General features: G+C 42.0%; 2 protein-coding genes and 1 pseudogene across 5 annotated transcripts in view; all 3 read left to right on the top strand.

Moving 5' to 3' along the window:
- Positions 1-22,534, top strand: part of LOC140204795 (trinucleotide repeat-containing gene 6B protein-like) — a 210,621-nt gene that overhangs the window by 24,625 nt on the left and 163,462 nt on the right. For 3 of the 4 annotated variants that reach the window (XM_072271600.1, XM_072271597.1, XM_072271598.1), the window contains 2 exons: positions 6,974-7,043; positions 7,714-7,813. The exons of the other annotated variant lie outside the window; for it this stretch is intronic. In XM_072271600.1, the coding sequence (XP_072127701.1) occupies positions 7,760-7,813 (54 nt within the window). In that variant the 5' untranslated portion in view covers positions 6,974-7,043; positions 7,714-7,759. The remainder of the gene's footprint in view (positions 1-6,973; positions 7,044-7,713; positions 7,814-22,534) is intronic. 4 annotated transcript variants of the gene reach the window in all.
- LOC140205618 (U2 spliceosomal RNA) lies at positions 13,160-13,291 on the top strand (annotated as a pseudogene).
- LOC140205399 (uncharacterized) lies at positions 13,621-14,951 on the top strand. Its single transcript, XM_072272990.1, has one exon. It carries the CDS (start codon positions 13,650-13,652, stop codon positions 14,751-14,753), a length of 1,104 nt encoding a protein of 367 aa, XP_072129091.1. The 5' UTR covers positions 13,621-13,649; the 3' UTR covers positions 14,754-14,951.

The following is a 22,534-nucleotide window of genomic DNA, read 5'->3' as shown; positions in this document are numbered from 1 at the left end:
GGGCTGAAAATCCAAAGATTATTGTTCACCTTGCCAAAAAATCTGTAGTTGTTAACCAGTGAAGTTTCAAGTGATTTTGAGCAAATTAATCTAAATGGAGATAAAGCAATGTGCATTTGAAGAACTGTTCATGCTGGAGAAAGTTACAGCCAGATGCTTTTTTTAAAAATTGGACCTGTGAAAAGCTGAAGGGGGCAAGGCCTTTTAATATGTCTATGTCAGCCAACAGTTGGAAGTCCATTTGGCCTGCTACTGATAACCTGATTTATTGAATTCTATCGGAGGATTGAAAGGTCTCCTTATAGAGTGAAAAGAAACCTCCCCTTTTCCCAAGAGCTTTGGCTTATGGAGGTGGATTCATGGTCATTGTACAGTCCCAAGCAGCTTGATGTATGATTGGTCAATAGGATGGCTGCTAGTCACCCATTTGAGGGTAGAATAATTGGCATAAGGCATCAAAACTCAGCCTGATGTGTCATGCTCTTTGTATAAATACTCTTCCTTAGTAGTCGCAAATTCAAAAATCAATTGATAATTTCTTCGTAGAGCTCTGGAAAATTGTGGATTGTTTGCACCAGAACAGTTTCTTGATTAAAGTTTTATTTCCAGGAAAGAAAATTGTTGATTTTAGGTACCACAATATATGAGGAAAGAGTACTGTTTTTCTTCCAGGGGAAACAAATACTGTTGCAATATAATTTGGAAGTTGTGTTATAATTGGGACCACGAATCTGCTTGTGGCAGACAAGGGTTAATAAAGTTCTTTCTCTATTGCAATACTCGTGAAATTCCAGCCTCCATTTTCTCTACAGTCGCCTCGGCATAATTTTTTCAGTGCGATGTTGTGAAAACTACATGGGTTTCTGATTTCTTTCCTTCTACGCCTCCTCCCACCTTTTCATTGACAGTCATCCGTTTAGTTATGAGGTGGGCAAACTGCCAAATATGTGTGACAGCAATTAAGTGTATGCAAAGCAGCGTTGAATTTTGGGGAGGCGGTGCCTGCAAGCAACCATTCATCAGGACCTCTACCCAGCAAAAACTGCTTTACTACAGAGAGCGAGAACAGAATTTTGTTGCCATTTTTCAAGTTCCCACTGTGTGTGTCTACATCCATGTGTTTTTTTTGTATTTTTTAAAATTTCCTGTCCCAGTATTTGGCTGGCTTTCAACTGTCGCAGAGATCTTTTGTCTTATTTTGTCGTTCTCTCTTCGGTTGAGACGCGCTTGAGATTGGTGAGCGTTAAATGGGAATGAAAAATATGCAATTTTTTTCCAAAACACAAAATGTACCCTTCCTCACTAGGGGGGAAAATAAAGGTCATAGTTAGAAAGAATTTCAAATAGTCAATTCTTGCTTATACAATCTGTGCAAAAAAAATGTTACATCTTTTAATTCCCTGAGAAAATAATGACTTTCTTGAGACGTTGTTTGAATTGATAATTTGGTTCAAATTTCTTTCTTTTTAAGTGTTGGTTTGGTGTGCAGTGTTAATATTTGAATTTTATGTATCTTAGAGTTTAAAAAATTGTCTGATAATTTATTGCTAAATTTCAAAATGTTGCCCTTGCAGTAATTTTACTGTTGCATATTTGTCATACTACATATTTCATAACATTACTTGATTTTTTTTTTGGGTCTCAAGCACATCTCTTCCTATGTGAAACCTTGCAATTTTTGTTTTGTTTTGCTGTGGATTTTGCCTCCTTTCCCTATTTCTCAACTCCACCCACTGGGCAAAGGACTGGTGGTGAACACAGGTGCCAGTTCATTGTTGGGCTTTTGCCCAAATGATCAATCTCTGAATGTGAATTTTGACTGTGAAGATGTCAAATTCTTTGAAGGATGTATCACAGCTGATTGATGCTATCTCATCCAGTAACCAGGCATATGACTTTCTCAGCAACCTAGTTACCAGTCAGGAGGCATGGTTATTTTGCTTTCTCTTCCTTCTCCTAGGTGTGATGTGATAGTTGTAATATAACAATAATCTCCCAATGAAGTGAGAATAAGCTATGGCATAAAATAGAAAGTTTATTAGCTTGGAATGTCGGATCACAGTGGCTGGAACTAAGGCATGAAGAGCCAAAACATTGAGAAAAGTTTATGATGCCGCTTCTTCTTTTCCTCATTTCTCTCTCCACACCTGCTGTGTAGTTGTAATGCTAAGAAGGCTAAGCTGTGAAAGTCAAAGGATAATGTCATCAGGTGGTATAGTCGATGGGAGCTTTGATGTTCATGTAGATTGGACAGACCAACAGAAGATGGGTTTATTATTTGATTTCATAGTTTCTTCTTCTGGCATATCCAGGGACCAACTAGGGAAGATGCATTTTGGACCAAGTTTTGTGCAAAGTTAGGCTAATCTCGTTGTAGAAGTGTGTCAAGGGATGAGTTGACATAAAATAATTTTTAAATTGAGTCTGAAAGTGAATTAGTTAAGTAACCCGTCTAGTTTGCTAGGTGTTGGCTATGTCGCATTGTGAAAGTAGATTTCAAAGTCAGTCGATTAGTTAAAGGTAAATACTCAATAGAAGGATTTGTATTGTAACTCCTAATTCAAAATTCCCTAATCAGGGGGAATAATTACCAACATCTACCCTTTCTTTAGGTCATTTAAGCTGGAGATTTGATGCATTTTAATTCTGTTAATTGTTCCAGTACTTGTTCTGTGCTAATACATTGAATGGATATTACTTTTATGGAATAAAATACTCAAATGCGATATAGTTGGTCCAAACATGAGCGCTGAGAAGTTGATCAAGAAGTTTATAAGCAACACACACAATACTGGAGGAAATTCTTGGTTTTCCACCATCTGCAGATTTTCTCTTGTTTGCAAGAAGTTTATAATATTGTTTTAAGACCATAAAATATAGTAGAATTAGACCACTTGGCCTATTGTGTCTGCTTTGCCATTTCATCGTGGCTGAACCTTTATTGGGTAAAGAAACAAACGAAAGTTGGAAGTTTAATTGAGAAAATTTTTAGAATTTGACTAAGGATGCTCTGCAGAGAAAACGGTGTGAGATAAAATAAAAAATGTATAATTTTTATTTGTATGTAAACTGAGATGAGTAAAAATAATTTGGATCCCAAACTAACACAGAAAGGAGAAATTATAAATTTAATTCTTAACAGGAAATGACAAAAAGATTACACATTTTCATAATGTAAGTTAAATGTGTTCCAGAAATAATTGGGAAACCAAATCTCTGGTGAGAATGAGGAACTTAAAAACTAGTATTAGTACAGAAAAGATTTGGGAGTAACTAATAGAAATAAAAGCTATCAAGCTCCCAGACTTGAAAGCTGGAGATTATTCCTGCTGGTTAGAATTAGGAGTTGGTCTCAAAATTAGTTGGCCACTTAGACTGAGATTGCATGAAGAAAATTCTCCCAAAATGTTTTGTAATTCTCTATCTCTAGAGGACTGTGGATATTCAGATGTGTGTGTGTATATATATCAACATTTAATTGCTAGATTTTCAAATGCAAAAGAGATTAAGAGTTAATGACGATTGTTCTGACAATTAGAGTTGAGGGGGAATATCAGCCAATGATTAGAGTAGACATCGTTTGAATTGGCAGCTAGTCTACTTCTGCATAAATTGTTCCTTTCACATAATCATCTCAATGAGCCTTCCAGGGAATCAATGCTGTTGGTAAAATAGATGAATGTATTGCATTAGTGCTTCCTGATTACGCCATTCAAGGTAATATTCTACACAAGCATGAGATTGCTTTAGAAACCAAGGAGAAAATTCACAAAATTAGGGGTTTTCACTTTGATAATTTGGCCCTTCAAATTTACTGAGTGATGTCTAAGGTGTCGTGTCTGAGAATAAACATGAGGAAAAGTAAGCTTAATGTATTTGCATTTAACCATGCTAGAACAACTGTGATGGAGTTAAATTGAGGACTTACCGTGCTGTGCAAAAGTCTTAGGTACATATATACTACTAGGCTGCCTAAGACTTTTGCACAGAACTATAGTAATTTTATGCATTGTGCTGTACTGTTGCCGCAAAAAAAAACAAATTTCATGAAATATGTGAGTGATGATAAACCTGATTCTGATATGGGTCTCTATTGTGGACTGAGAGTGGGAAGGGGGCAGGGAGAGGGAAATCATGATTGGGAAAAGGAGGAAGGGAGTGAGGTGGAAGCAGGAAGCATCATAGCGACATTCTGTAATGACCAATAAATCAATTTTTTGTCATCAAATTACCTTGATTGGTGTCTCAGGGCTGGATGTGTCTGCACCCACACTACCTCCTCTGTCCCTGGCACTTCTCTGTCATTTGTCCCACACCCTTCCCATGTTGCTCCACCCTCACCACTTCCAACATTCTTTACTCCTGCCAGATTTACAGATTTGCTCTCTGCTCTAAACTGACAAATACAGTACTGTGCAAAAGTTTCAGGCACTCCAGCTGTATAGAGAGGTGTTAGAAAGTTTGTGAACTCTGTAGAATTTTCTCTGTTTTTGCATAAATGTGACCTAAAATGTGATCAGATCTTCACAAGTTTACAAATGGAGGAAACTCAGTACTTTTGCTACTCTCCCTAGGAGTGGGCTTCCTGCAAAGATTGCACCAAGAGCACAATGTGCAATGCTGAAGGAGATGAAAAAGAACCCAAGGGTAACAGCAAAAGACCTGCAGAAATCTTTAGAACTTGTTAAAGTCTCTGTTCATGTGTCCATTATAAGAAAAGCTCTGAACAGGAATGGTGTTCATGGAAGGACACCACAGAGGAATCCACTGTTCTCCAAAAAAAAACATCGCTGCATGTTTCAAGTTTGTAAAAGACCACCTGGATATTCTACAGGGCTTCTGGAACAATGTTCTGTGGACAGATGAGATGAAAGTTGAACTTTTTGGCAGAAATGCACATTGCTATCTTTGGAGGAAAAAGGGCACTGCACACCAACACCAAAACCTCATCCCAGCTGTGAAGCATGGTGGAAGGAGCATCATGGTTTGGGGCTGCTTTGATGCCTCAGGGACTGGACAGCTTGCAATCGTTGAGAGAACAAAGAATTCAAAATTGTATCAAGACATTTTACTGGAGAATGTCAGGGTAGCTGTCTGTTACTTGAAGCTTAATAGAAGTTGAATAATGCAACAAGACAATGATCTGAAAGACAAGAGCAAATCAACAACAGAATGGTTTAAAAAGAAAATTCCTGTTTTGGAATGGCCAAGTCAAAGTCCTGACTTTATTCCTATAGCAATGTTGTGGAAGGACCTAAGGCAAGCAGTTCATGCAAGGAAGTTCATCAACATCCCAGAGTTGAAGCAGTTTTGTAAGGACGAATGGCCTAAAATTCTTCCAAGCTGATGTGCAGGACTGATCAACAGTTAACAGAAATGTTTGGTTGAAATTATTGCTATATAAGGGGATCACACCAGTTACTGAAAGCAAAGGTTCACATACTTTTTCCAACAAATACATATAGTATTAAATCACTTTTCTCAAAAAATAAACAAGTATAATATTTTTATGTTATTTATTGAATTGAGTTCTCTTAATCTAGTTTTAGGACTTGCATGAAGATCTGATTACATTTTAGGTCGTATTTATGCAGAAATAGAGAAAAATCTACAGAGTTAACTGACTTTCTAGCACCACTGTATCGGTGCCTAAGACTTTTGCACAGTACTGTATGTTAAAGTTTCTTTTAATATATAAGGGGCGATCAACAACTGGAGCAAGCTGGCAAAGGATGTGTTAGGGTCAGAATGGAAGCTATAATGAGAAGAAGGTATGGATGGCTTTCTAGTAGGTTGAATAAAATATAATTAAAGGCCTTGTCCATCTAAATCGATTTGATTGCTGTTGCTTTTACTTTTTAGTTTTCAGTCAATAAATCCAAACTTTGCAATGAAGGGATGGAAATTAGCAGATAAAACAAATGGTGAAAAGATGGAACATGCAAATACAAATTCAGTAATGCAGTTACTTTTTGTGAAATAATTTGCAGCTAACTTAAATTGCTTTTATTCTTCCTCTTGTCTTATTAGACCATAAGACATTAAGAGCAGAATAGGGCCATTTGACCCATTGAGTCTGCTCTACATATATATTATGTAATATTTTGAGATAAAATTGGATTTGATGTTTATTTTTTGTGATTCTTGGGATGTGTATGACACTAGCAAGGTTGTTATTTATTGCCTGGCCTTGGCTGTGTTTGTGGAAGTGGTGGTGATGATGATACCTGTTAATTTCAAGGATTCAAATTCATTGTTATGGAAATAGGGTGATGGATGTTTAAATTGGTGGAGTGTGATTTGAAGGGCATCTTTACATTGATACCTTTTACCTAATGGCTTTGAGTTTCCAGGTGTTGTAGGTTGTGAGTTTGGAAGATGCTGTTATGGAAGATCTAGCAAATTATAGCAGTGTATTTTGTGAAGGTTACCCACTGCAACAGTGGTGTGCTGATAATAGAGGGAATGGGTTTTAAAGTCAGATGCAATTAATATTTACAATACTTTAGCAGCTTTTTCTGATGAATAGCTTCTATGCTGTGTCACCCAAAATTTGAAAAGAACAATTGGAATCTTACAGAACCACTGGTGTATCTATTGTGGATGGAATTTGTGTCGGGGAATTGAGAGTGACTTTTGTAATGCCCAAGATACAGTTTAATGTGTATTTGCTTATGCACTATTTTCTGGTACCATTCACATTCTTGAGATATTCCAAAATATTTTTCTCCCAGTATCTGTAATTGTTGTAATTTACTAGAAAGTTCTAAGGTTGGTATCATCTCACAGAAATGTACTAAGAATGTTTATGGATGCAGAAGATCTTAGAATATGCAATAAACACATCTTTTGAAATAAATTGTATTTTTGTACAATTGAAAGATCAGCTTTTAATAATTAATGAATTCTTATGAAAAATTAAAGGCGGTAAAAACATAATAAAAAACATAATTAATTGTTATTTATATTGCAGGATCTTTTCACTATATGTAGTTGGGAGAGAAGATCTGCTGGGCTATAAACGCCCTTGAAAACTGTCACAGGTAATATGTATTTTCTAATTAAGTGGCTGGTGAACTTTATTTTTATTATGAAGCCCATGTGTAAATTTCTATTAAAATCTGCTCCTGAGCATGGAGTAGCAAGCCATCTAGTTTGATGTCTAGAGTGATGTAGCAGTTTAAGTTGTAGGAATTGTAAAAGTACCTCTTAGAATGCATTAAAGGATCTGAGTAAATAAGAAATGTTTGAAAATGGGTTTTATGTTCTTGTAGATTACTTATAGTTCTTCCCATCTCCTCCCTTGTCTAAGAGCTAGATAGTGAAATAACCTTAAATAGTTTCAATATGTTTACCATTAGATACTCAATTCTATTCGCACCTGATTGCTTGATGACTGGTGTTGGAAATGGAAGACTGTCACCCTGGGGTGCAGTTGGGACTAATGCAAATTGTTAGTGCAGAATAATATGAACTATTCGACATTATTTTTAATTTTGATAAGCAGAAAATACTCCATTTCCCAACTCTAGAGCCTGGTTTCAGGTTATAATAATGATTATATAGTGATACAGTAAAAGTCCTGCTGGTGGGGGAGGTGGGTCTCAGATTTAATTTAAGCACTTATAATGGAGCCTAATTATTATTTGAAATAAATATTGCATTTGCCATGCCTGAGTTTTAATCTGTAAAAACATTTCTCTTTTCAAACAGTGTTTGTACAAAAGTGTTTGCGGATATTTGCACAGAAACCCTTCTCATGCAGGTTAATGACGGGTCAAGGCACCAGGAAGCAAATCCCAAGACCTTTAAGGTAAAGATGTCAGGTTTGGAGTTTTTGGATTATGTTTGTAATATAATTTGATGGCCTTTGATTGCGATTGTTTTGACTGTTCTATGAAGGGGATTCTTGGCCTGCTGGCAACACACAAGGTGCTGGGGGAACTCAGTAGGTCAAACAGCACCTGGAGGGAAATGGACAGTTGACGTTTTTAGTTGAGACTTTACCTGGACTATCCAGTGCCTAGGTGAAATGTTGATTGTTCAGGGTTTACTGGAGGTTCAGTGTCACTCCACCCCAACACTTTGAATTTAATGGTGACTTGTTTTCTGCAATCCCGGATTGAGCTTAACTTTCTTGTTCCTTTTCGCGTTCTTGGTTTCTTGGCTTTTTTAAAAAATCAGCACTTCAAGGACTGGGAAAATGAAAGGCGTGTCACTCTTTGGTTAGGTTGTGATTATGTGGGCAGTGGGAAAATCATCTCTCTTGTGCTTCTTGATCTCGTCACTCGAGATTCGGTGTCATGCAACTCTGCCACTTTGATCTGCTAAGTTCCTCCAGGGTGTTGTTCCCGATTCCAGCACACAGTCTCTTGTGTTTCAGTCTGATTTAGATGCTTTAAGCCTGATTCAATCAGGAAGTGCTATTATGGACCTCTGCACTGTGAGACTATAAGAGAGGAAATTATCCAAATTCCAAAAGTGGTAATTGTCCTCCAACTGTTGATTGAAGCTATTGTGTCTGCAGATGTTATGATGTGCAAGAAACAGAATAGTCTGTCAGTGCAGTGTCCAGGCTTGTTTTTTTAAACCAAGAACTGCAATAGCTTATAAACAATTAACCAAACGTAGAGTGATCCAGTTTTAGTTGCTCAGTTTGAATATAGGATTCCCAAATGAAAGTTGTATCAAGCATTTGTGTTTTTTAATCTATCAAACATTAATGGAAAATGTTGAAGTCCTCTTGGTAACATTGAATATCTGACATACCGTATAGATTGGTGCATAAGACTTCAACCTCACTTTCTGTGGTTCTTCAGCTTGGGATTTCTGCTCAATCTTTTCACTGCACTTTGTTAAGAACCAATCTGGTATAGGTTGGAAGCCCTTTATGCAGCTTTAAAAGCTCATCTATTGCAGGTGTGGAAAAAATAGAGACTAAATAATGATCATGTTACCATTTAAAACATAGTTTTAGTAGATAGTCAGCATGCTTGAACTATTTTTATGTCCAGGAAGTGATGCACGGCATTAATGTCGAAACTACTTTTAGAAACCTGCTCTTCTATACAAAGAATAACCGCTCTGGGTATTTTACTTTGAGTAACTTTTAAGTAAGTTGAAATCTCTTAAGTCAATTGTCTTCTATCTGTTACAATATCATAGTAGGGGTGAGTTAGATAATAAAGTTACAATTGGGTTTGCATACTGAAATTTTTTAGTGCATTTCCTTCTTCTTGGTTCAATTCTGTAAATTAGTCTCATACAATCTACCACTCAGTCAGAATGTTTTCACTTAGCTATTACCACAGGACGAGAACATAAAATGTTCCAATGCAACATCTGAGGATTAATTATAATAGCCAAATGCTGATCTTTATCAGGATGTGTGATTGAGGCTCAGTATCTGTTCAAGTGGTCAGGTAAGTATTCAGAATGTTGCAAAGGAAGGAAAGTAAGGTGTTTTCCAGGCAACACACACAAAATGCTGGGTCAGGCAGCATCTGTGGAGGGAACACCAAAAGGCTGAATGGCATACCTCAGCTTCTATTTCTTTTTATATTCTCAACAAAACTAGTATCTGCCTTACTGTAAAGTAGAGCAGTGTATAAAATATAAACATGAGGAAGTCTGCAGATGCTAGAAATCCAAAGCAACACACACAAAATGCTAGAGGAAATCAGCAGATCAAGCAACATCTATGGAAATGAATAAACAGTTGCCGTTTCGGGCTGAGACCCTTCTTCAACACGAGAAGGAATGGGGAAGATGCAGGAATAAAAAGGTGGGGGAAGGGGAGGGAGGCTAGCTAGAAGGTGATAGTGAAGTCAGATGGTTCGGAAAGGTTAAGGGCTGGAGAGGAAGGAATCTGAAAGGAGAGGAGAGTGGACCATAGGAGTAAGGGAAGGAGGAGGTGGCCTGGGGGAAGTGATAGGCAGGTGGAAAGAGATGAAAGGTCGGAGTGGGGAATGGGTAAGGGTTTTTTTTTACCTGAAGGGGAAATCAATATTCATGCCATCAGATTGGAAGCTACCAGATGGAATATAAGATATTGCTCCTCTACCCTGAGGATGGCTTCATCTTGGCACAAAAGGAAGGCATGGACCAATATATTGGAATGGGCATCGGAATTAAAATTTTTGCCAACAGGAAGTTCCGCTTGTAGCGATGGCGCAAAGGTGCATAAAATGTTAGCCAAGGTTGCCTAGGTAATAGCCATCTTGTACTTAAAATAAAATATGTAAATAAGTTAGTGATATACCTAGGTGATGTAATTCTTTGTTATCTGCTCACACTCCACTTTATTAAGATAATAATTTTTGTGTTTGTGATTGAGGTTTGATCTATTGAGTTGCTTGACTTGCTACTTTAAAAGTCTGTAAAATTATGTAAGCATAAATGGATTTGCACCAGTGGAGGTTGCACGAGACATTTCATGTCATAAATTTCCTAGTACAACCATAATAAAAACTATCTCAATTGTCTGAATAAGGTTCTATGTTCTTTATTTTGCCTATTTAAAATAGGATAGCCCGTCTGATTGCTCTAAAATTTGACAAAGTAGTGGAGTATTTATGACTCCTCAATTGATTAGATTTGTCAAATATTCCAAGAAATCATTGTTGTCAACTTGATTGCTTCTTGGAGAAGCCATTTGAAACATTCATGGCTATCAATTTAAAAATAATTGTGTAATCTGTCTTACTTTGACCACACTTCTGAATTTATTATTGTGAACTGGGTCTATCAGAAAGCATTTCTTGAGGCAAACCTTGAAAGCTGTAACGATTCTAGCCTGTGAGCCTTTTGTCTATTCTACATAAACTCAAGATTCTGCTGTTTCTCGCTGAAGCTGAAGTATCTGATACTAAGCTGAACAGTTTGTCTTTTCTATCTATTTTCTGGCACTATCAGTGCTCTAGCTATAAGTATTACTGCAAAGACTTATTTTTATTATTCTTTATTCTTAATTGCCGAGTTTGAATTGAGGTTGACAGGCCACTTCGGGGCACCTGAGAATAAATCATATTGGTGTGAAGGTGTGCACTATACTGAATTCACTGTTTTGTTTACAAAGCACTGCATGACCCAAGAGACAATTTGAGTTATTTACTATTGAATGTACAGTTTCAATGGCAAGTACAGTGATATCTCAACTGTTTTCTATGTGGTAATATTTTTCTAGATTTTTCCCAGTTCCATCATCTCTTCAGTAAGTTATCTATATGTCCTTTGTTGCCCTCCATTTGGGTTGTACTGTCTTTTTTTAAATCACTAGTAGTGGATTTATTTAAGTACCATTTTGGAGGCCTGTGCACATTAAAAATCTCAACAGTCCATTTTGTTTTGGGTGAGACATTAACCTGACACCTTGCCTGCCTGCCTTTTCAATTTGATAGGCTTGAAGGATCTTGTGGATCTCCCTCAGTTATTCTGGTTGATATTGCTCAGTTAAAGCTACAAATAACAGTATCTAGTCATTTTCATTATACGTTTTATGCACAAATGAGTTCCTTTGTTTTCTGCAAGTCATTCCAGTCAATTGAAGTGAAAGATGGAATGTAAATGCAGACCTGTCTTTACCTGATTCTTAATGATGAATATCAGTAAACTGTTTGTTTATGAAGCCAGCTGGTGGTGTAGTGGCATCCTCACTAGATTTCAAGGTGAGCGGTTTCGGGTTTGAATCGGCTAGCTCCCTGCCTGCTTTCCATCCATGCTATGTTGAGTGTCGAGCTAGCAACTCAGCCTTGTTAAAAAACGAACAAAAATGCTAAAGAAATGGCAACACGAGGAAATCTGCAGATGCTGGAATTTCAAGCAACACACTTAAAAGTTGCTGGTGAACGCAGCAGGCCAGGCAGCATCTCTAGGAAGAGGTACAGTCGACGTTTCGAGCCGAGACCCTTCGTCAGGACTAACTGAAAGAAGAGATAGTAAGAGATTTGAAAGTTGGAGGGGGAGGGGGAGATCCAAAATGATAGGAGAAGACAGGAGGCCACCCATTTTAATTCCATGTCCCATTCCCATTCTGATATGTCTATCCACGGCCTCCTCTACTATAAAGATGAAGCCACACTCAGGTTGGAGGAACAACACCTTATATTCCATCTGGGTAGCCTCCAACCTGATGGCATGAACATAACTTTCAATAATTCCCCACCTCCCCTTCGTACCCCATCCGTTATTTATTTATATTATTATATATATAATTATTATTTTTTTCTCTTTTTTTCTCCCTCTGTCCCTCTCACTGTACTCCTTGCCCATCCTCTGGGATTCCCCCCTCCCCTTTCTTTCTCCCTAGGCCTCCCGTCCCATGATCCTTTCATATCCCTTTTACCAATCAACTTCCCAGCTCTTGGCTTCATCCCTCCCCCTCCTGTCTTCTCCTATCATTTTGGATCTCTTACTATCTCTTCTTTCAGTTAGTCCTGACGAAGGATCTCGGTCCGAAACGTCGACTGTACCTCTTCCTATAGATGCTGCCTGGCCTGCTGCGTTCACCAGCAACTTTAAAGAAATGGCAAGGTTGCTGCCCGATGCGCCACAAAGCACGGAAAGGAACAACAATTTGTCTGTAAGGAGCAACTGAGCTTTAGCAAAACCTGTGCTGTCATTTGAATTTTCTCATTGATACCATGTAGTCAAGCACTTGGTATAATTTCTGCCACTGTTTTAACTAGAAGAAGCTAAATTAACTCTGGGATGTTTCTTGTCTGGGAACTGAGCTTTTTGCTGGATAAATATTAGACCATGGGGAAAACTTAAGAAACATTTCAACATTTTAGTACACAAACAAGAGAAAATATGCAGATGCTGGAAATCTGAGCAACACACAAAATGCTGGAGGAACTCAGTGGGCCTGGCCTCAGTGGCCTCCAGCATTTTGTGTGTGTTACTCAACATTTTAGCAATTTATTTTGGAATTTTGTTATGGTAAAGTTCCTACCTTAGGCTTAGACCTGCTTTTATTTTTTGTCTCTCCTTTCAAGCATGTTTGTAATTAATCAGAGCACCACATACATTGTGGGGACTTTTAATTGCTTCCTGCTGTAACAGTAAGGAGATATGAGACTGACACCAGTGTGTAGGACGTGAACTGGATGCAGCTGACTGAAAGAAGTCATTGAGCCTGCGTTAAATTAATATTAGTGGAAATGCTTCTCGGCCTTTTGGCGAAGATCAAGTGTAGTATCTGTTCTTATCAGACCAGAAGGCGGAGGAGGAGAGTTCGCGCTGACGCAGGGGTGGATCCTAATGCTGATTGGCCTCCAATCTAACACCCCATACCAGCGACAACAGCAGTGAGGAAGAAGATGGCAGCAGCGAGCAGTACATCAGCTCGAGGCCAGGGTATCAAGAACACTGTCAGGCTGACAGTGCGAGACCGGAACGGGGGCACCGGCTTCACCCGAGAGACCTTCATCCGGAAGGTCTTGCTGGAATGCTGCAGATTTACGCCCGAAGACATCTACTGCGTCCAGGACTTCGCAGGTTTCTTCGATGTCACTTTCTGGCAGGCTGCAGGGTGGCAGAAGCTGTACCAGCAGCTTCAGCTGAAGGGGACAGAGGCGCCGCTGTCGCTGCTGAAAGCACAGCCCCTCTTTGCAACGGCTACGCAACAGGAAAGGACAATCACGGTGCACATGTTCAACCCGCACGTGCCAGTGGTAGATGTCCTTACGTTCCTCGCTCGGTATGTGGAGAGCGTAGGAACACCAGCGGACGTGAAGGACGGGCTGGGAATCTGGACCAGCAAACGGCAGGTGAAGGTGAAGCTGAGGTTGGATTCCAACGGCGGCATCATCCACCCCCCCTCCGTCTTCGCCATCGGAGGGAACCGAGGGTACATGGTGTACGCGGGACAACCCAGGGTGTGCCGAAACTGCGGCAAGGAAGGGCACATCGCAGCCCAGTGCAGGGTGGTGATGTGCAGGAACTGTAAAATCGAAGGCCACCTGACCAAAGACTGCACGCAGGCCAAGGCCTGCAACCTCTGCGGACAGGCTGGCCACCTGTACAGAGCCTGCCCGAGGCGTGGGGGCACCTACGCACAGGCGACCAGGGGAGGTGCTGGCCCTGAAAGGGCCCAGGCAGATGCGGACGTACCCGCCAGCGCTGCAGATGAGGCACCCGACAGGACGGATGACGAGACCAGGGAGGAAGGTGCAAGCACCCCAAGACCTGCCACCCCACTGCAGACCCTCCAGGACCAGGCAAACGACGAGCAGGAGTCCATGGAGGAGGGGAGAGCTGAGGGGGAAACCGAATGGAAGGTCGTGAAACGAAAAAAGACCCAAAAGGCGGCAGCCAAGCGACAGAAGGCGGAGCAACGCCAGAAAAGGGCAGGGAACCACACAGCCCCTGGTACCCTGTCCTCTTCAGAGGAGGAAGGAGTTGGGGGAGGCCAGCAGCCCCGGCGGAAGAAGCGGCTGGCAGAACAGGTGGAGAGGAGGAGAGAGAGGGGAGAAAGTCTGCTGGCCACCCCCCAAGTACAGGAGGCGGAGAGCAGCAGACGCACAGAGCTCCGGGAATCCGGGAGCAGAGCCACGGCTGGCACCCAGCAGCCGGAAGGGGAAGCAGCCCAGGAAGTCAGCAACCCCCCGGGCCCAGACCCAGAACCAGAACGGCCACACACGGAGGAGTACTACCAGCAGTACCTGAGCCCACAGGAGGTGGAAGACTTCACAAAGGCGGTGGGGATGAAGGCTCAGGATGGCAAGGGTGAGGACGGAGAGCAGCCAAAATAAAAGACTTACAACGATGGCAGACCTTAAATTGGCGTGCTTGAATGTGCGAAGTTTGAAGAGTACTGGGCGATGCGTCAGCACGCTCCAGTACCTGGACACTGTAAAGGCTGATGTGACCTTCCTCCAGGAGTGTGGACTACCACATCTCCGTAACTACCGGAGGTGGTCACGGTGGTGGAAAAAAGGTTTGTCGGTGTGGTCGGGGGGCAACGATTGTCGCGCTTCCGGCTTGGGGATTCTGCTGCGGGGAGGCAACTTCTCAATCACCCAAGTTAAAGAGGTGGTTGCGGGGCGCCTCCTGGTAGCAGACGTCAAATACCGGGGCACTCCGCTCCGGCTGATCAACATGTACGCCTCCCCCGTGCGGAGCGAGCGGCTGGCCGTCTTCGAGCAGCTCCCACAGCTGCTGGTGACGACCCAGCCGGTCGTTCTGGCCGGAGACTTCAATTGCACCATTGATGCGGCTGGAGGACCCGGCAGTGCCGACGGCAGGCTAGACAGTACCTCTAGACTCCTGAGGGAAATGGTGAAGACAGCCAAGCTGCGCGACGCCTTTGGCACCCCCACAGGTCGAGCACAGCCGCAAGCCACCTGGACACGATCGGACGGCTCAGCCCGCTCCCGGATCGACTTCCTCTTCCTGTCTGAGTCCCTCACGGTCAGGTCCACCGACGTCACGCCGGTGTTCTTCTCTGACCACTGCCTTCTGAGAGCCACCTGTCACTTACGGGAGGACCAGAAGGCAGGCAGGGGGACGTGGAAGCTGAACGTAAAGCTGCTGACCCCAGAGAACATCGAGGAACTAGAGAGGGAGTACACAGGTTGGAGAACCTTGAAAGCCTTCTTTGATTCCCCGGTTCACTGGTGGGAAGCCACCAAGGAGAACATGAAGAGGTTCTTCATCTGCAAGGGTATTCAGAAGTCAAGGCAGGAGCAGAGGGAACTGCGTAAACTCCAGACAGAGTTGCAGCAACTTCTCCTTCTGCAGTCGAAGGGGGTGGATGTCAGGGAGGAACTGCGAGAGGGGAAGGGCCGGCAAGCCCAGCACCTCGCCGCTGAATCCTCCAAGATCATCTTCCGATCAAGGGTCCAAACCGTGGAGCAGGACGAGACGTGCTCACGCTTCTTCTTCCAAAAGGTGCACAGGGGGAGCTCTGTGATCCACAACCTTAAGGAAGAGGACGGCTCAGTCGCGTCCTCGCAGACTGACATACTGAGGATCTGCAAGTCCTTCTATGCCGGTCTGTACGAGGAAAAGGCCACAGAATCCACAGCCTCCCGCAACTTCCTGTCGTCTATCACGCAGGTCTTAGATGACGGCAAGCGGGAGAGTCTGGATCAGCCACTGACCCTGGACGAGCTGACAGGCTCCATCCGTTCCTTTGGGTCGGGTAAGACTCCCGGAAGCGACGGCTTACCGGCTGAGTTGTACTCGGCTCTGTGGAACTGGATGGGCCCAGACCTGCTGGAAGTGTACAACGCTATGCTTCTGGCCGGCAGTATGTCTGAGTCCATGAGGAAGGGCATCATCACCCTCATCTACAAGCAGAAGGGGGAAAGGGAGGACATTAGGAATTGGAGACCCATCTCTCTCCTGAATGTGGACTACAAGATCCTGTCCAAGGCTATCGCCAACAGGGTCAAGTCTGCTCTGGGACAGGTGATCCACCCGGACCAAACCTGTGCTGTACCGGGCAGGAAGATCTCAGACAGCCTCGCGCTGCTGAGGGACACCATCGCCTACGTGCAGGACAGGGGGGTGGACGCCTGCCTGGTCAGCTTGGACCAGGAGAAAGCCTTCGACAGGATATCGCACACGTACATGGCGGACGTGCTCTCCAAAATGGGATTTGGGGAGGGAATCCGGAATTGGATCAGACTGCTCTACACAGACATCCGTAGTGCAGTCCAGGTCAACGGGTGGGAAACAGACAGCTTCCCCATCAGGTCTGGAGTCAGGCAGGGCTGCCCCCTCTCCCCTGTCTTGTTTGTCTGCTGCATAGAACCCTTTGTGGAAGCCATCAGGAGGGATCGGGGCATAAGAGGGGTGACGCTGCCAGGCAGTGGAGGGACCCAAGTGAAAACCTCCCTGTACATGGACGACGTCACCGTCTTCTGCTCTGATCCGAGGTCAGTTCGCAGGTTGATTGGCACCTGCGAACAGTTCGAGCTAGCGTCGGGGGCCAGGGTCAACTGCACAAAGAGCGAAGCCATGCTCTTTGGCAACTGGCCCGACCAATCCAGCATCACCATCAGGTCCGACCACGTGAAGGTGTTGGGGATCTGGTTCGGAGGGGCTGAGGCGTGCAACAAGAACTGGCAGGAGCGGACTGCCAAGGTGAAACAGAAACTGGGACTGTGGGGAAGGCGCTCCCTGTCGATAACGGGCAAGAACCTGGTCATCAGGTGTGAGGTGCTCTCAGGGCTGCTGTACTTGGCGCAGGTCTGGCCCGTCCCCCGCTCCTACAGCTCGGAAATCACCCGAGCTGTCTTCAGATTCGTCTGGGGATCCAAGATGGAGCGGGTGAGACGGACCGCCATGCACAAGTCCCTGGACAACGGGGGCAAGAACGTCCCCAATGTCGCCCTCACCCTGATGGCCAGCTTCGTATGTGGCTGCATCAGGTTGTGTGTAGAGCCCAGGTATGTGGGCACCAAGTACCACTATGTGCCCAGGTTCTACTTGTCGCCCTGGCTGCGAAGGATGGGTCTGGCCCCACTCCCGCGCAACGCCCCAGTCAGCTGGTCGTTGCCGGCATACCTATCCCACGTAGCAAAGTTCTTCCAGGAGAACACCTTTGACCACAGGGCCATCAGGCAGTGGTCGGCACGAAGTGTCCTGCAGGCACTGCAGGAGAAGGACGTGATGGACACAGTGGGGTGGTTCCCTGAGCAGACTGTCCAGTTCATCTGGCAAAATGCCTCATCGCCAGATCTCACCAACAGGCACCAAGACCTCGCCTGGCTGGCGGTGAGAGGGGCCCTCCCAGTCAGAGCCCTCCTGTACGCCCGGAACGTCGTCTCCGCACCCCACTGCCCATGGGAGGACTGCAGTGAGGAGGAGTCTGTGACCCACCTCTTTGCACACTGCCAGTTCGCAAAGAGGGTGTGGAGGAGGATGGACGGGCTAGTGTCACGTTTCATCCCCAGCAGCTGCGTGACAGAGGACTCTCTGATCTACGGGCTGTTCCCGGGGACGCACACGGAGACCAACATCCGGTGCTGCTGGCAGATCATCAACTCGGTGAAAGACGCTCTTTGGTCAGCCCGAAACTTGATGATCTGCCAGCACATGGAGATGTCCGTGGGAGAATGCTGCCGACTCGCACACTCTCGGCTGCAGGAGTACGTGCTGAGGGACGCACTGAAACTTGGTGCAGCCACCGCAAGGGCCCGGTGGGGAAGGACCACAGTATAGGTTTCTCCACCCGTGGGAGTGGGAGGGGTGGGTGGGCGAGGAGTATACCCCTCAACAATGAGATGCTAAGCTGAACTACTGGAGTGCCACGTGGGTGGCTATAAACACGGGTATTTTACTGAGTATAATGGAAACGTATGTAAAGGATGGGAAGTTATTGAATGGTTTATTGTATATATTTATTTTTGAATAAAGTATATTTTGAAATAAAAAAAAATATTAGTGGAAATGAATTATCGATGTAAAACATGCTTCACTGACCCTGTCCTTTCGGCTGTCTTTGTTATTTCAATGCTTTTGTATCATCTGAATTTTTTTGTGAATAAATTGTATGAGGCTAAAAGGGAAGTGAGGGGTATGTAAATACTGAATTTCTGTTTATCCAATATTCTCCAGAAATCAGTGGCTATCCTATATTTTGATGAAGTGATTCTTGTTTATTAGTGAGCTTTGACAGTGACTGTTGCTGTGTGTCTGGCTTGGCTCAGTAAGTGCACTGTTGTGGATTCAAGTTACGAAACTTGAGCACTTAGTCTATGCTGATACTTCAGTTAATTCCTGAGGGAATCCTGTACTATGGTGATCCCCTTTATTTAAAGGGACATTAAAATTGGATTCTATCTGCCCTCTCAAATGGATACAAGTAACGCTCTGGTGCTATTGAGAGAACTGCAGAGAGTTATTTGAGTTACTTCTGTGCAGTTTACCCTTGAACAAACACTTCATGTATAATACCTATTCATTTTCCAACTACAACGGTTTGCAGATCTTGCAAGCCTATTTCTCTTTCACCAGGACTTCTGAGTTTATGCTTTCTTTTTTTTTAAATTATCTTGTCACTTTTTTGTTGGGTTAGGGTTCTTGTTCACAAAATGTCTAACCGTCTGTAGATTCCCTTCATTTTAACTATGATGTCACTTCAGAAGTGTTCCATGAGATGTAAATTGCTTTAGGTTACTCTGAGATTTTGAAAACTTACTATAGAGATTGTTCTGTATTCCCATTCATCCTTGCGAGAAATTGAGGCCAACTGGATTCTGGTGTTCATTTTCAGTAATGCATCACTGACTTGTGTTAAGGAATGTGGAGCCCTTAACATTTTATTTGTTCACTAGTCCAGGCATGTAGGTGGTTTTCATAGCACTCGACTTTTACTTAAAACCTTTAGCTTTTTCATCTGTTGCTTTTATTTTTTTCCTTGATCTTTCCACTCTTTTCAGAATTGAAAATAACAATGTATTAGCTGCTATAATGTAATACCATGCACTGGATTGTGTATTTTCTTCATTAATTGTGCAGTTTTTAAGCAGATGTGCCGTAAATGAGAATGCTGACTTCTGGAGCTGATCATTATCCTTCAAGATCCAAAGAAAGCGTGAATAGATATTGGGTGGGGATGTGTTCAGATACTTCTGCTACCCTCTCTGTGATTCTGAATGTTGTTAGGAAGGAACCAACGTCGAAGTTATTTAACTTCAGATAACTGGTGTGCATGGGACCAAATCAAATCACTACATATTGAGAAAAGTGGGAAAAATGTGCAGGTTCATTGATTTTAAGTTTTAATCTAGGACTAAGGTATGCTTAAAAATGTCATGGTTCCTATTATGAAGTGATGTCCCATGAAGTCAGAGGCTAAATGCTGTTATTTTCTTGCTTGCCTACCATCCAAAATAATTTATGCAAGTATGGAGCATATTTATTATTTGTTCTCTTGTTTATTATTTATCAGAGACAAACTAATCAGAATCATTAAAAATAATTGACGTTCATTCCATTTCTACACTGGTTGAAAAGACTTATCCAATTTAATTTCACCTCTCAACCGTGGACATATAGTCCTATCAGTTAATTGTACACATACATGTATTTTTTAAAGGTGATTATCAGAGTCAGTTTTATTATCACTAGTGTGAAATGTGTTGTTTTATGGCAATACATAATAAGATATAAAAACAAATAGTGCAGCAAGAGAGCGAAAGAATACGGTAGTGTTCATGGGTTAACGGACCTTTCAGAAATCTGAGGGCAGAGGGGAAGAAGCTGCTCCTAAAGTGTTGTGTGTACCTTCTCCCTAATAGCAGTAATGGTAAAAGGCCATGTCCTGGATATTGAGGATCCGTAATGATGGATGCCATTTTCTTGAGGCATCTTCTTTTGAAGGTATCCTCGATGGTGAGAAGGACTTTCTCGTGCCTGTGTTGGAGCTTGCCGAGTTTACAACATTCTGCAGTTTTTTTCACCTTCTGTGAATTGGTGCCTCCATACTAGGTGGTGATGCAAACAGTCAGAAGGCTCTCTGTGGTACATCTGTAAAAAAAAAAATTGTTTGTCTTGGGTGGCATACCAGATCTCCTCAAAATTGTAATGAAATATAGCTGCTGGCATGCCTCATTCATAATTGCATAAGGATGAAGAATATACATTTTTTCTAAAACACCGCATTAGAGGTTCTCCATAGCCCAGTGGGGCCTGATTTAATTTTTCCTATTGAAGACTGATGAGTTTTTTTTCATATCTATTTTTGAGGCGCACTTCTGAGATTTTCTTTTGAATTAGTTGTTTCAAATTTGAGCTTATTCATCTCAATTCAAAATTATACCCATCATTACCGTGCCACGAAAGAATGAGTGATTGCAGAGCGTCATTAGAAAGATGTGTGTGACCTGCATTTAGCTCAGTAGCAAAACAACATAGAAATCTCTGTTTTGGCAAGTTAGGTTGAGCATAGAATGTGCACTGCATCTTTAATTTTTCTAAAATCTCTATAGGGCCCCTCCAAAGCCTTAAGGGGGTCTAGTTATAATTCTTCTCATTGAAATTTGATGAGATTCTTTCAGATCTATTTCTGAGGTACTAAGTATTTGGGTGGACCTGACTTCAGTACTTTTGACTGATACCAGTACCTGAACCACAAAGGGAAACTGAAAATTTGTGCATCAGGTGGGAAACCAGCTACAATTAAATCATAGACAAGTATATCTGAGAGAAAGAGCCACATTTAGTGAGATACGGAATAAATGCCTTTTATTTACAATGACCGAAAAATCTTTCTTTTTGGATCCCAGTGGTGGAATGGATAAAACTTGCCATATTAATCTACTTCTAACTAAAGTTTGAAAGCAGAGCTTGATTGCCCTGGCTGTGCCATCATTAATACTTTTGACTTGGCGGGGGGGGGGAGAAATTGCACACTTAACCCTTAAATGGCAAATGTGGGGATTCCCTAAGTGGTTAGGGAACTGCAAAAGAAAAATATGTAAAAGATTGTAAACTGATTGGCTGAGATGAATATACAATGGTTTATAAAGCAGCTGTTGAAGCCTTAGTTCAAATGGTATATGATCATAGACAAGAAAAAATTGGAGATGTTACTTTAGGCGTAGCTAGATATTTTTATCATGTGTTACATTTATTTGACATTGTATGAAAGCAGATGAATTGAAAGCCTGTACTAAAACATCATTTATTTGGGAAAATGTTAAATAATTTGACCTGATAAACAATATGGATATATATTTGACATTGGTAAGAAAGCTTGCTTCAAATTTACTCAGATTAGAAAATGGTGAAGTTTAACAGCAAGGGGCAAGGAGTTGTTTATAATGTATTGGCCTTAATCTTAAAACTCAGTGCTTTTTTCAAAGTCATTTATATATTATTTGTCCAGAGTTGGAAGTAAAACAAAATCTAAATATTCTTAAAAATACAAAGTCAATTTATTATCAAAGTACATATATGTACCTATACAACCTTGAGATTTGTTTTTCGCTGGCATTCACAGTAAGTACAAAGAAACACAATAGAATCAATGAAAGACTGCACACAAGATGGACAAGCACTCAATGTGCAAAAGACAACAAACTGCAAATACAAAAAGAAAAAAGATAATAAAGTGATATGTAGTGTACTCTGAATACTACAACATTGATATCAAGTAAATTTACACATTGTTCATGGATACAAAAATACTTGTAGAGAAACATGTTAAAGGTAGTTTTTGATACATAATTTCAGTGTGTATGTTTTTATTATCTTTAACCCTCGATTTATAACAATGGTATTCAAATTGTGTTTAATTCACAAGGAGTGTTATAAAATCTGAATGCATTGAAATAAAAGCATATGTCATTATTGCCAACATGATAATCTAAGCATGGCAGGGTAAATCTACACAATACTCAACTTTTGGACTAAATAGTGTTTTGTGAAGATTTGTCATAGCTCCCTACTCTGATATTCTGCATCTTGCCTTTTTATCACCCTAATAAAAACTGCTTTAGGATCAGTGGACATACTTTTATAGTATTCGTATCTGGGGTGTATATTTGTAAATATGCTGCAGGCTGAGGCAATGAAGCTG

The sequence above is a fragment of the Mobula birostris genome, chromosome 11 (genome assembly GCF_030028105.1).
Source record: "Mobula birostris isolate sMobBir1 chromosome 11, sMobBir1.hap1, whole genome shotgun sequence".
Lineage (NCBI taxonomy): Eukaryota > Metazoa > Chordata > Chondrichthyes > Myliobatiformes > Myliobatidae > Mobula > Mobula birostris.
This window is presented reverse-complemented; position numbering and strand designations above follow the sequence as displayed.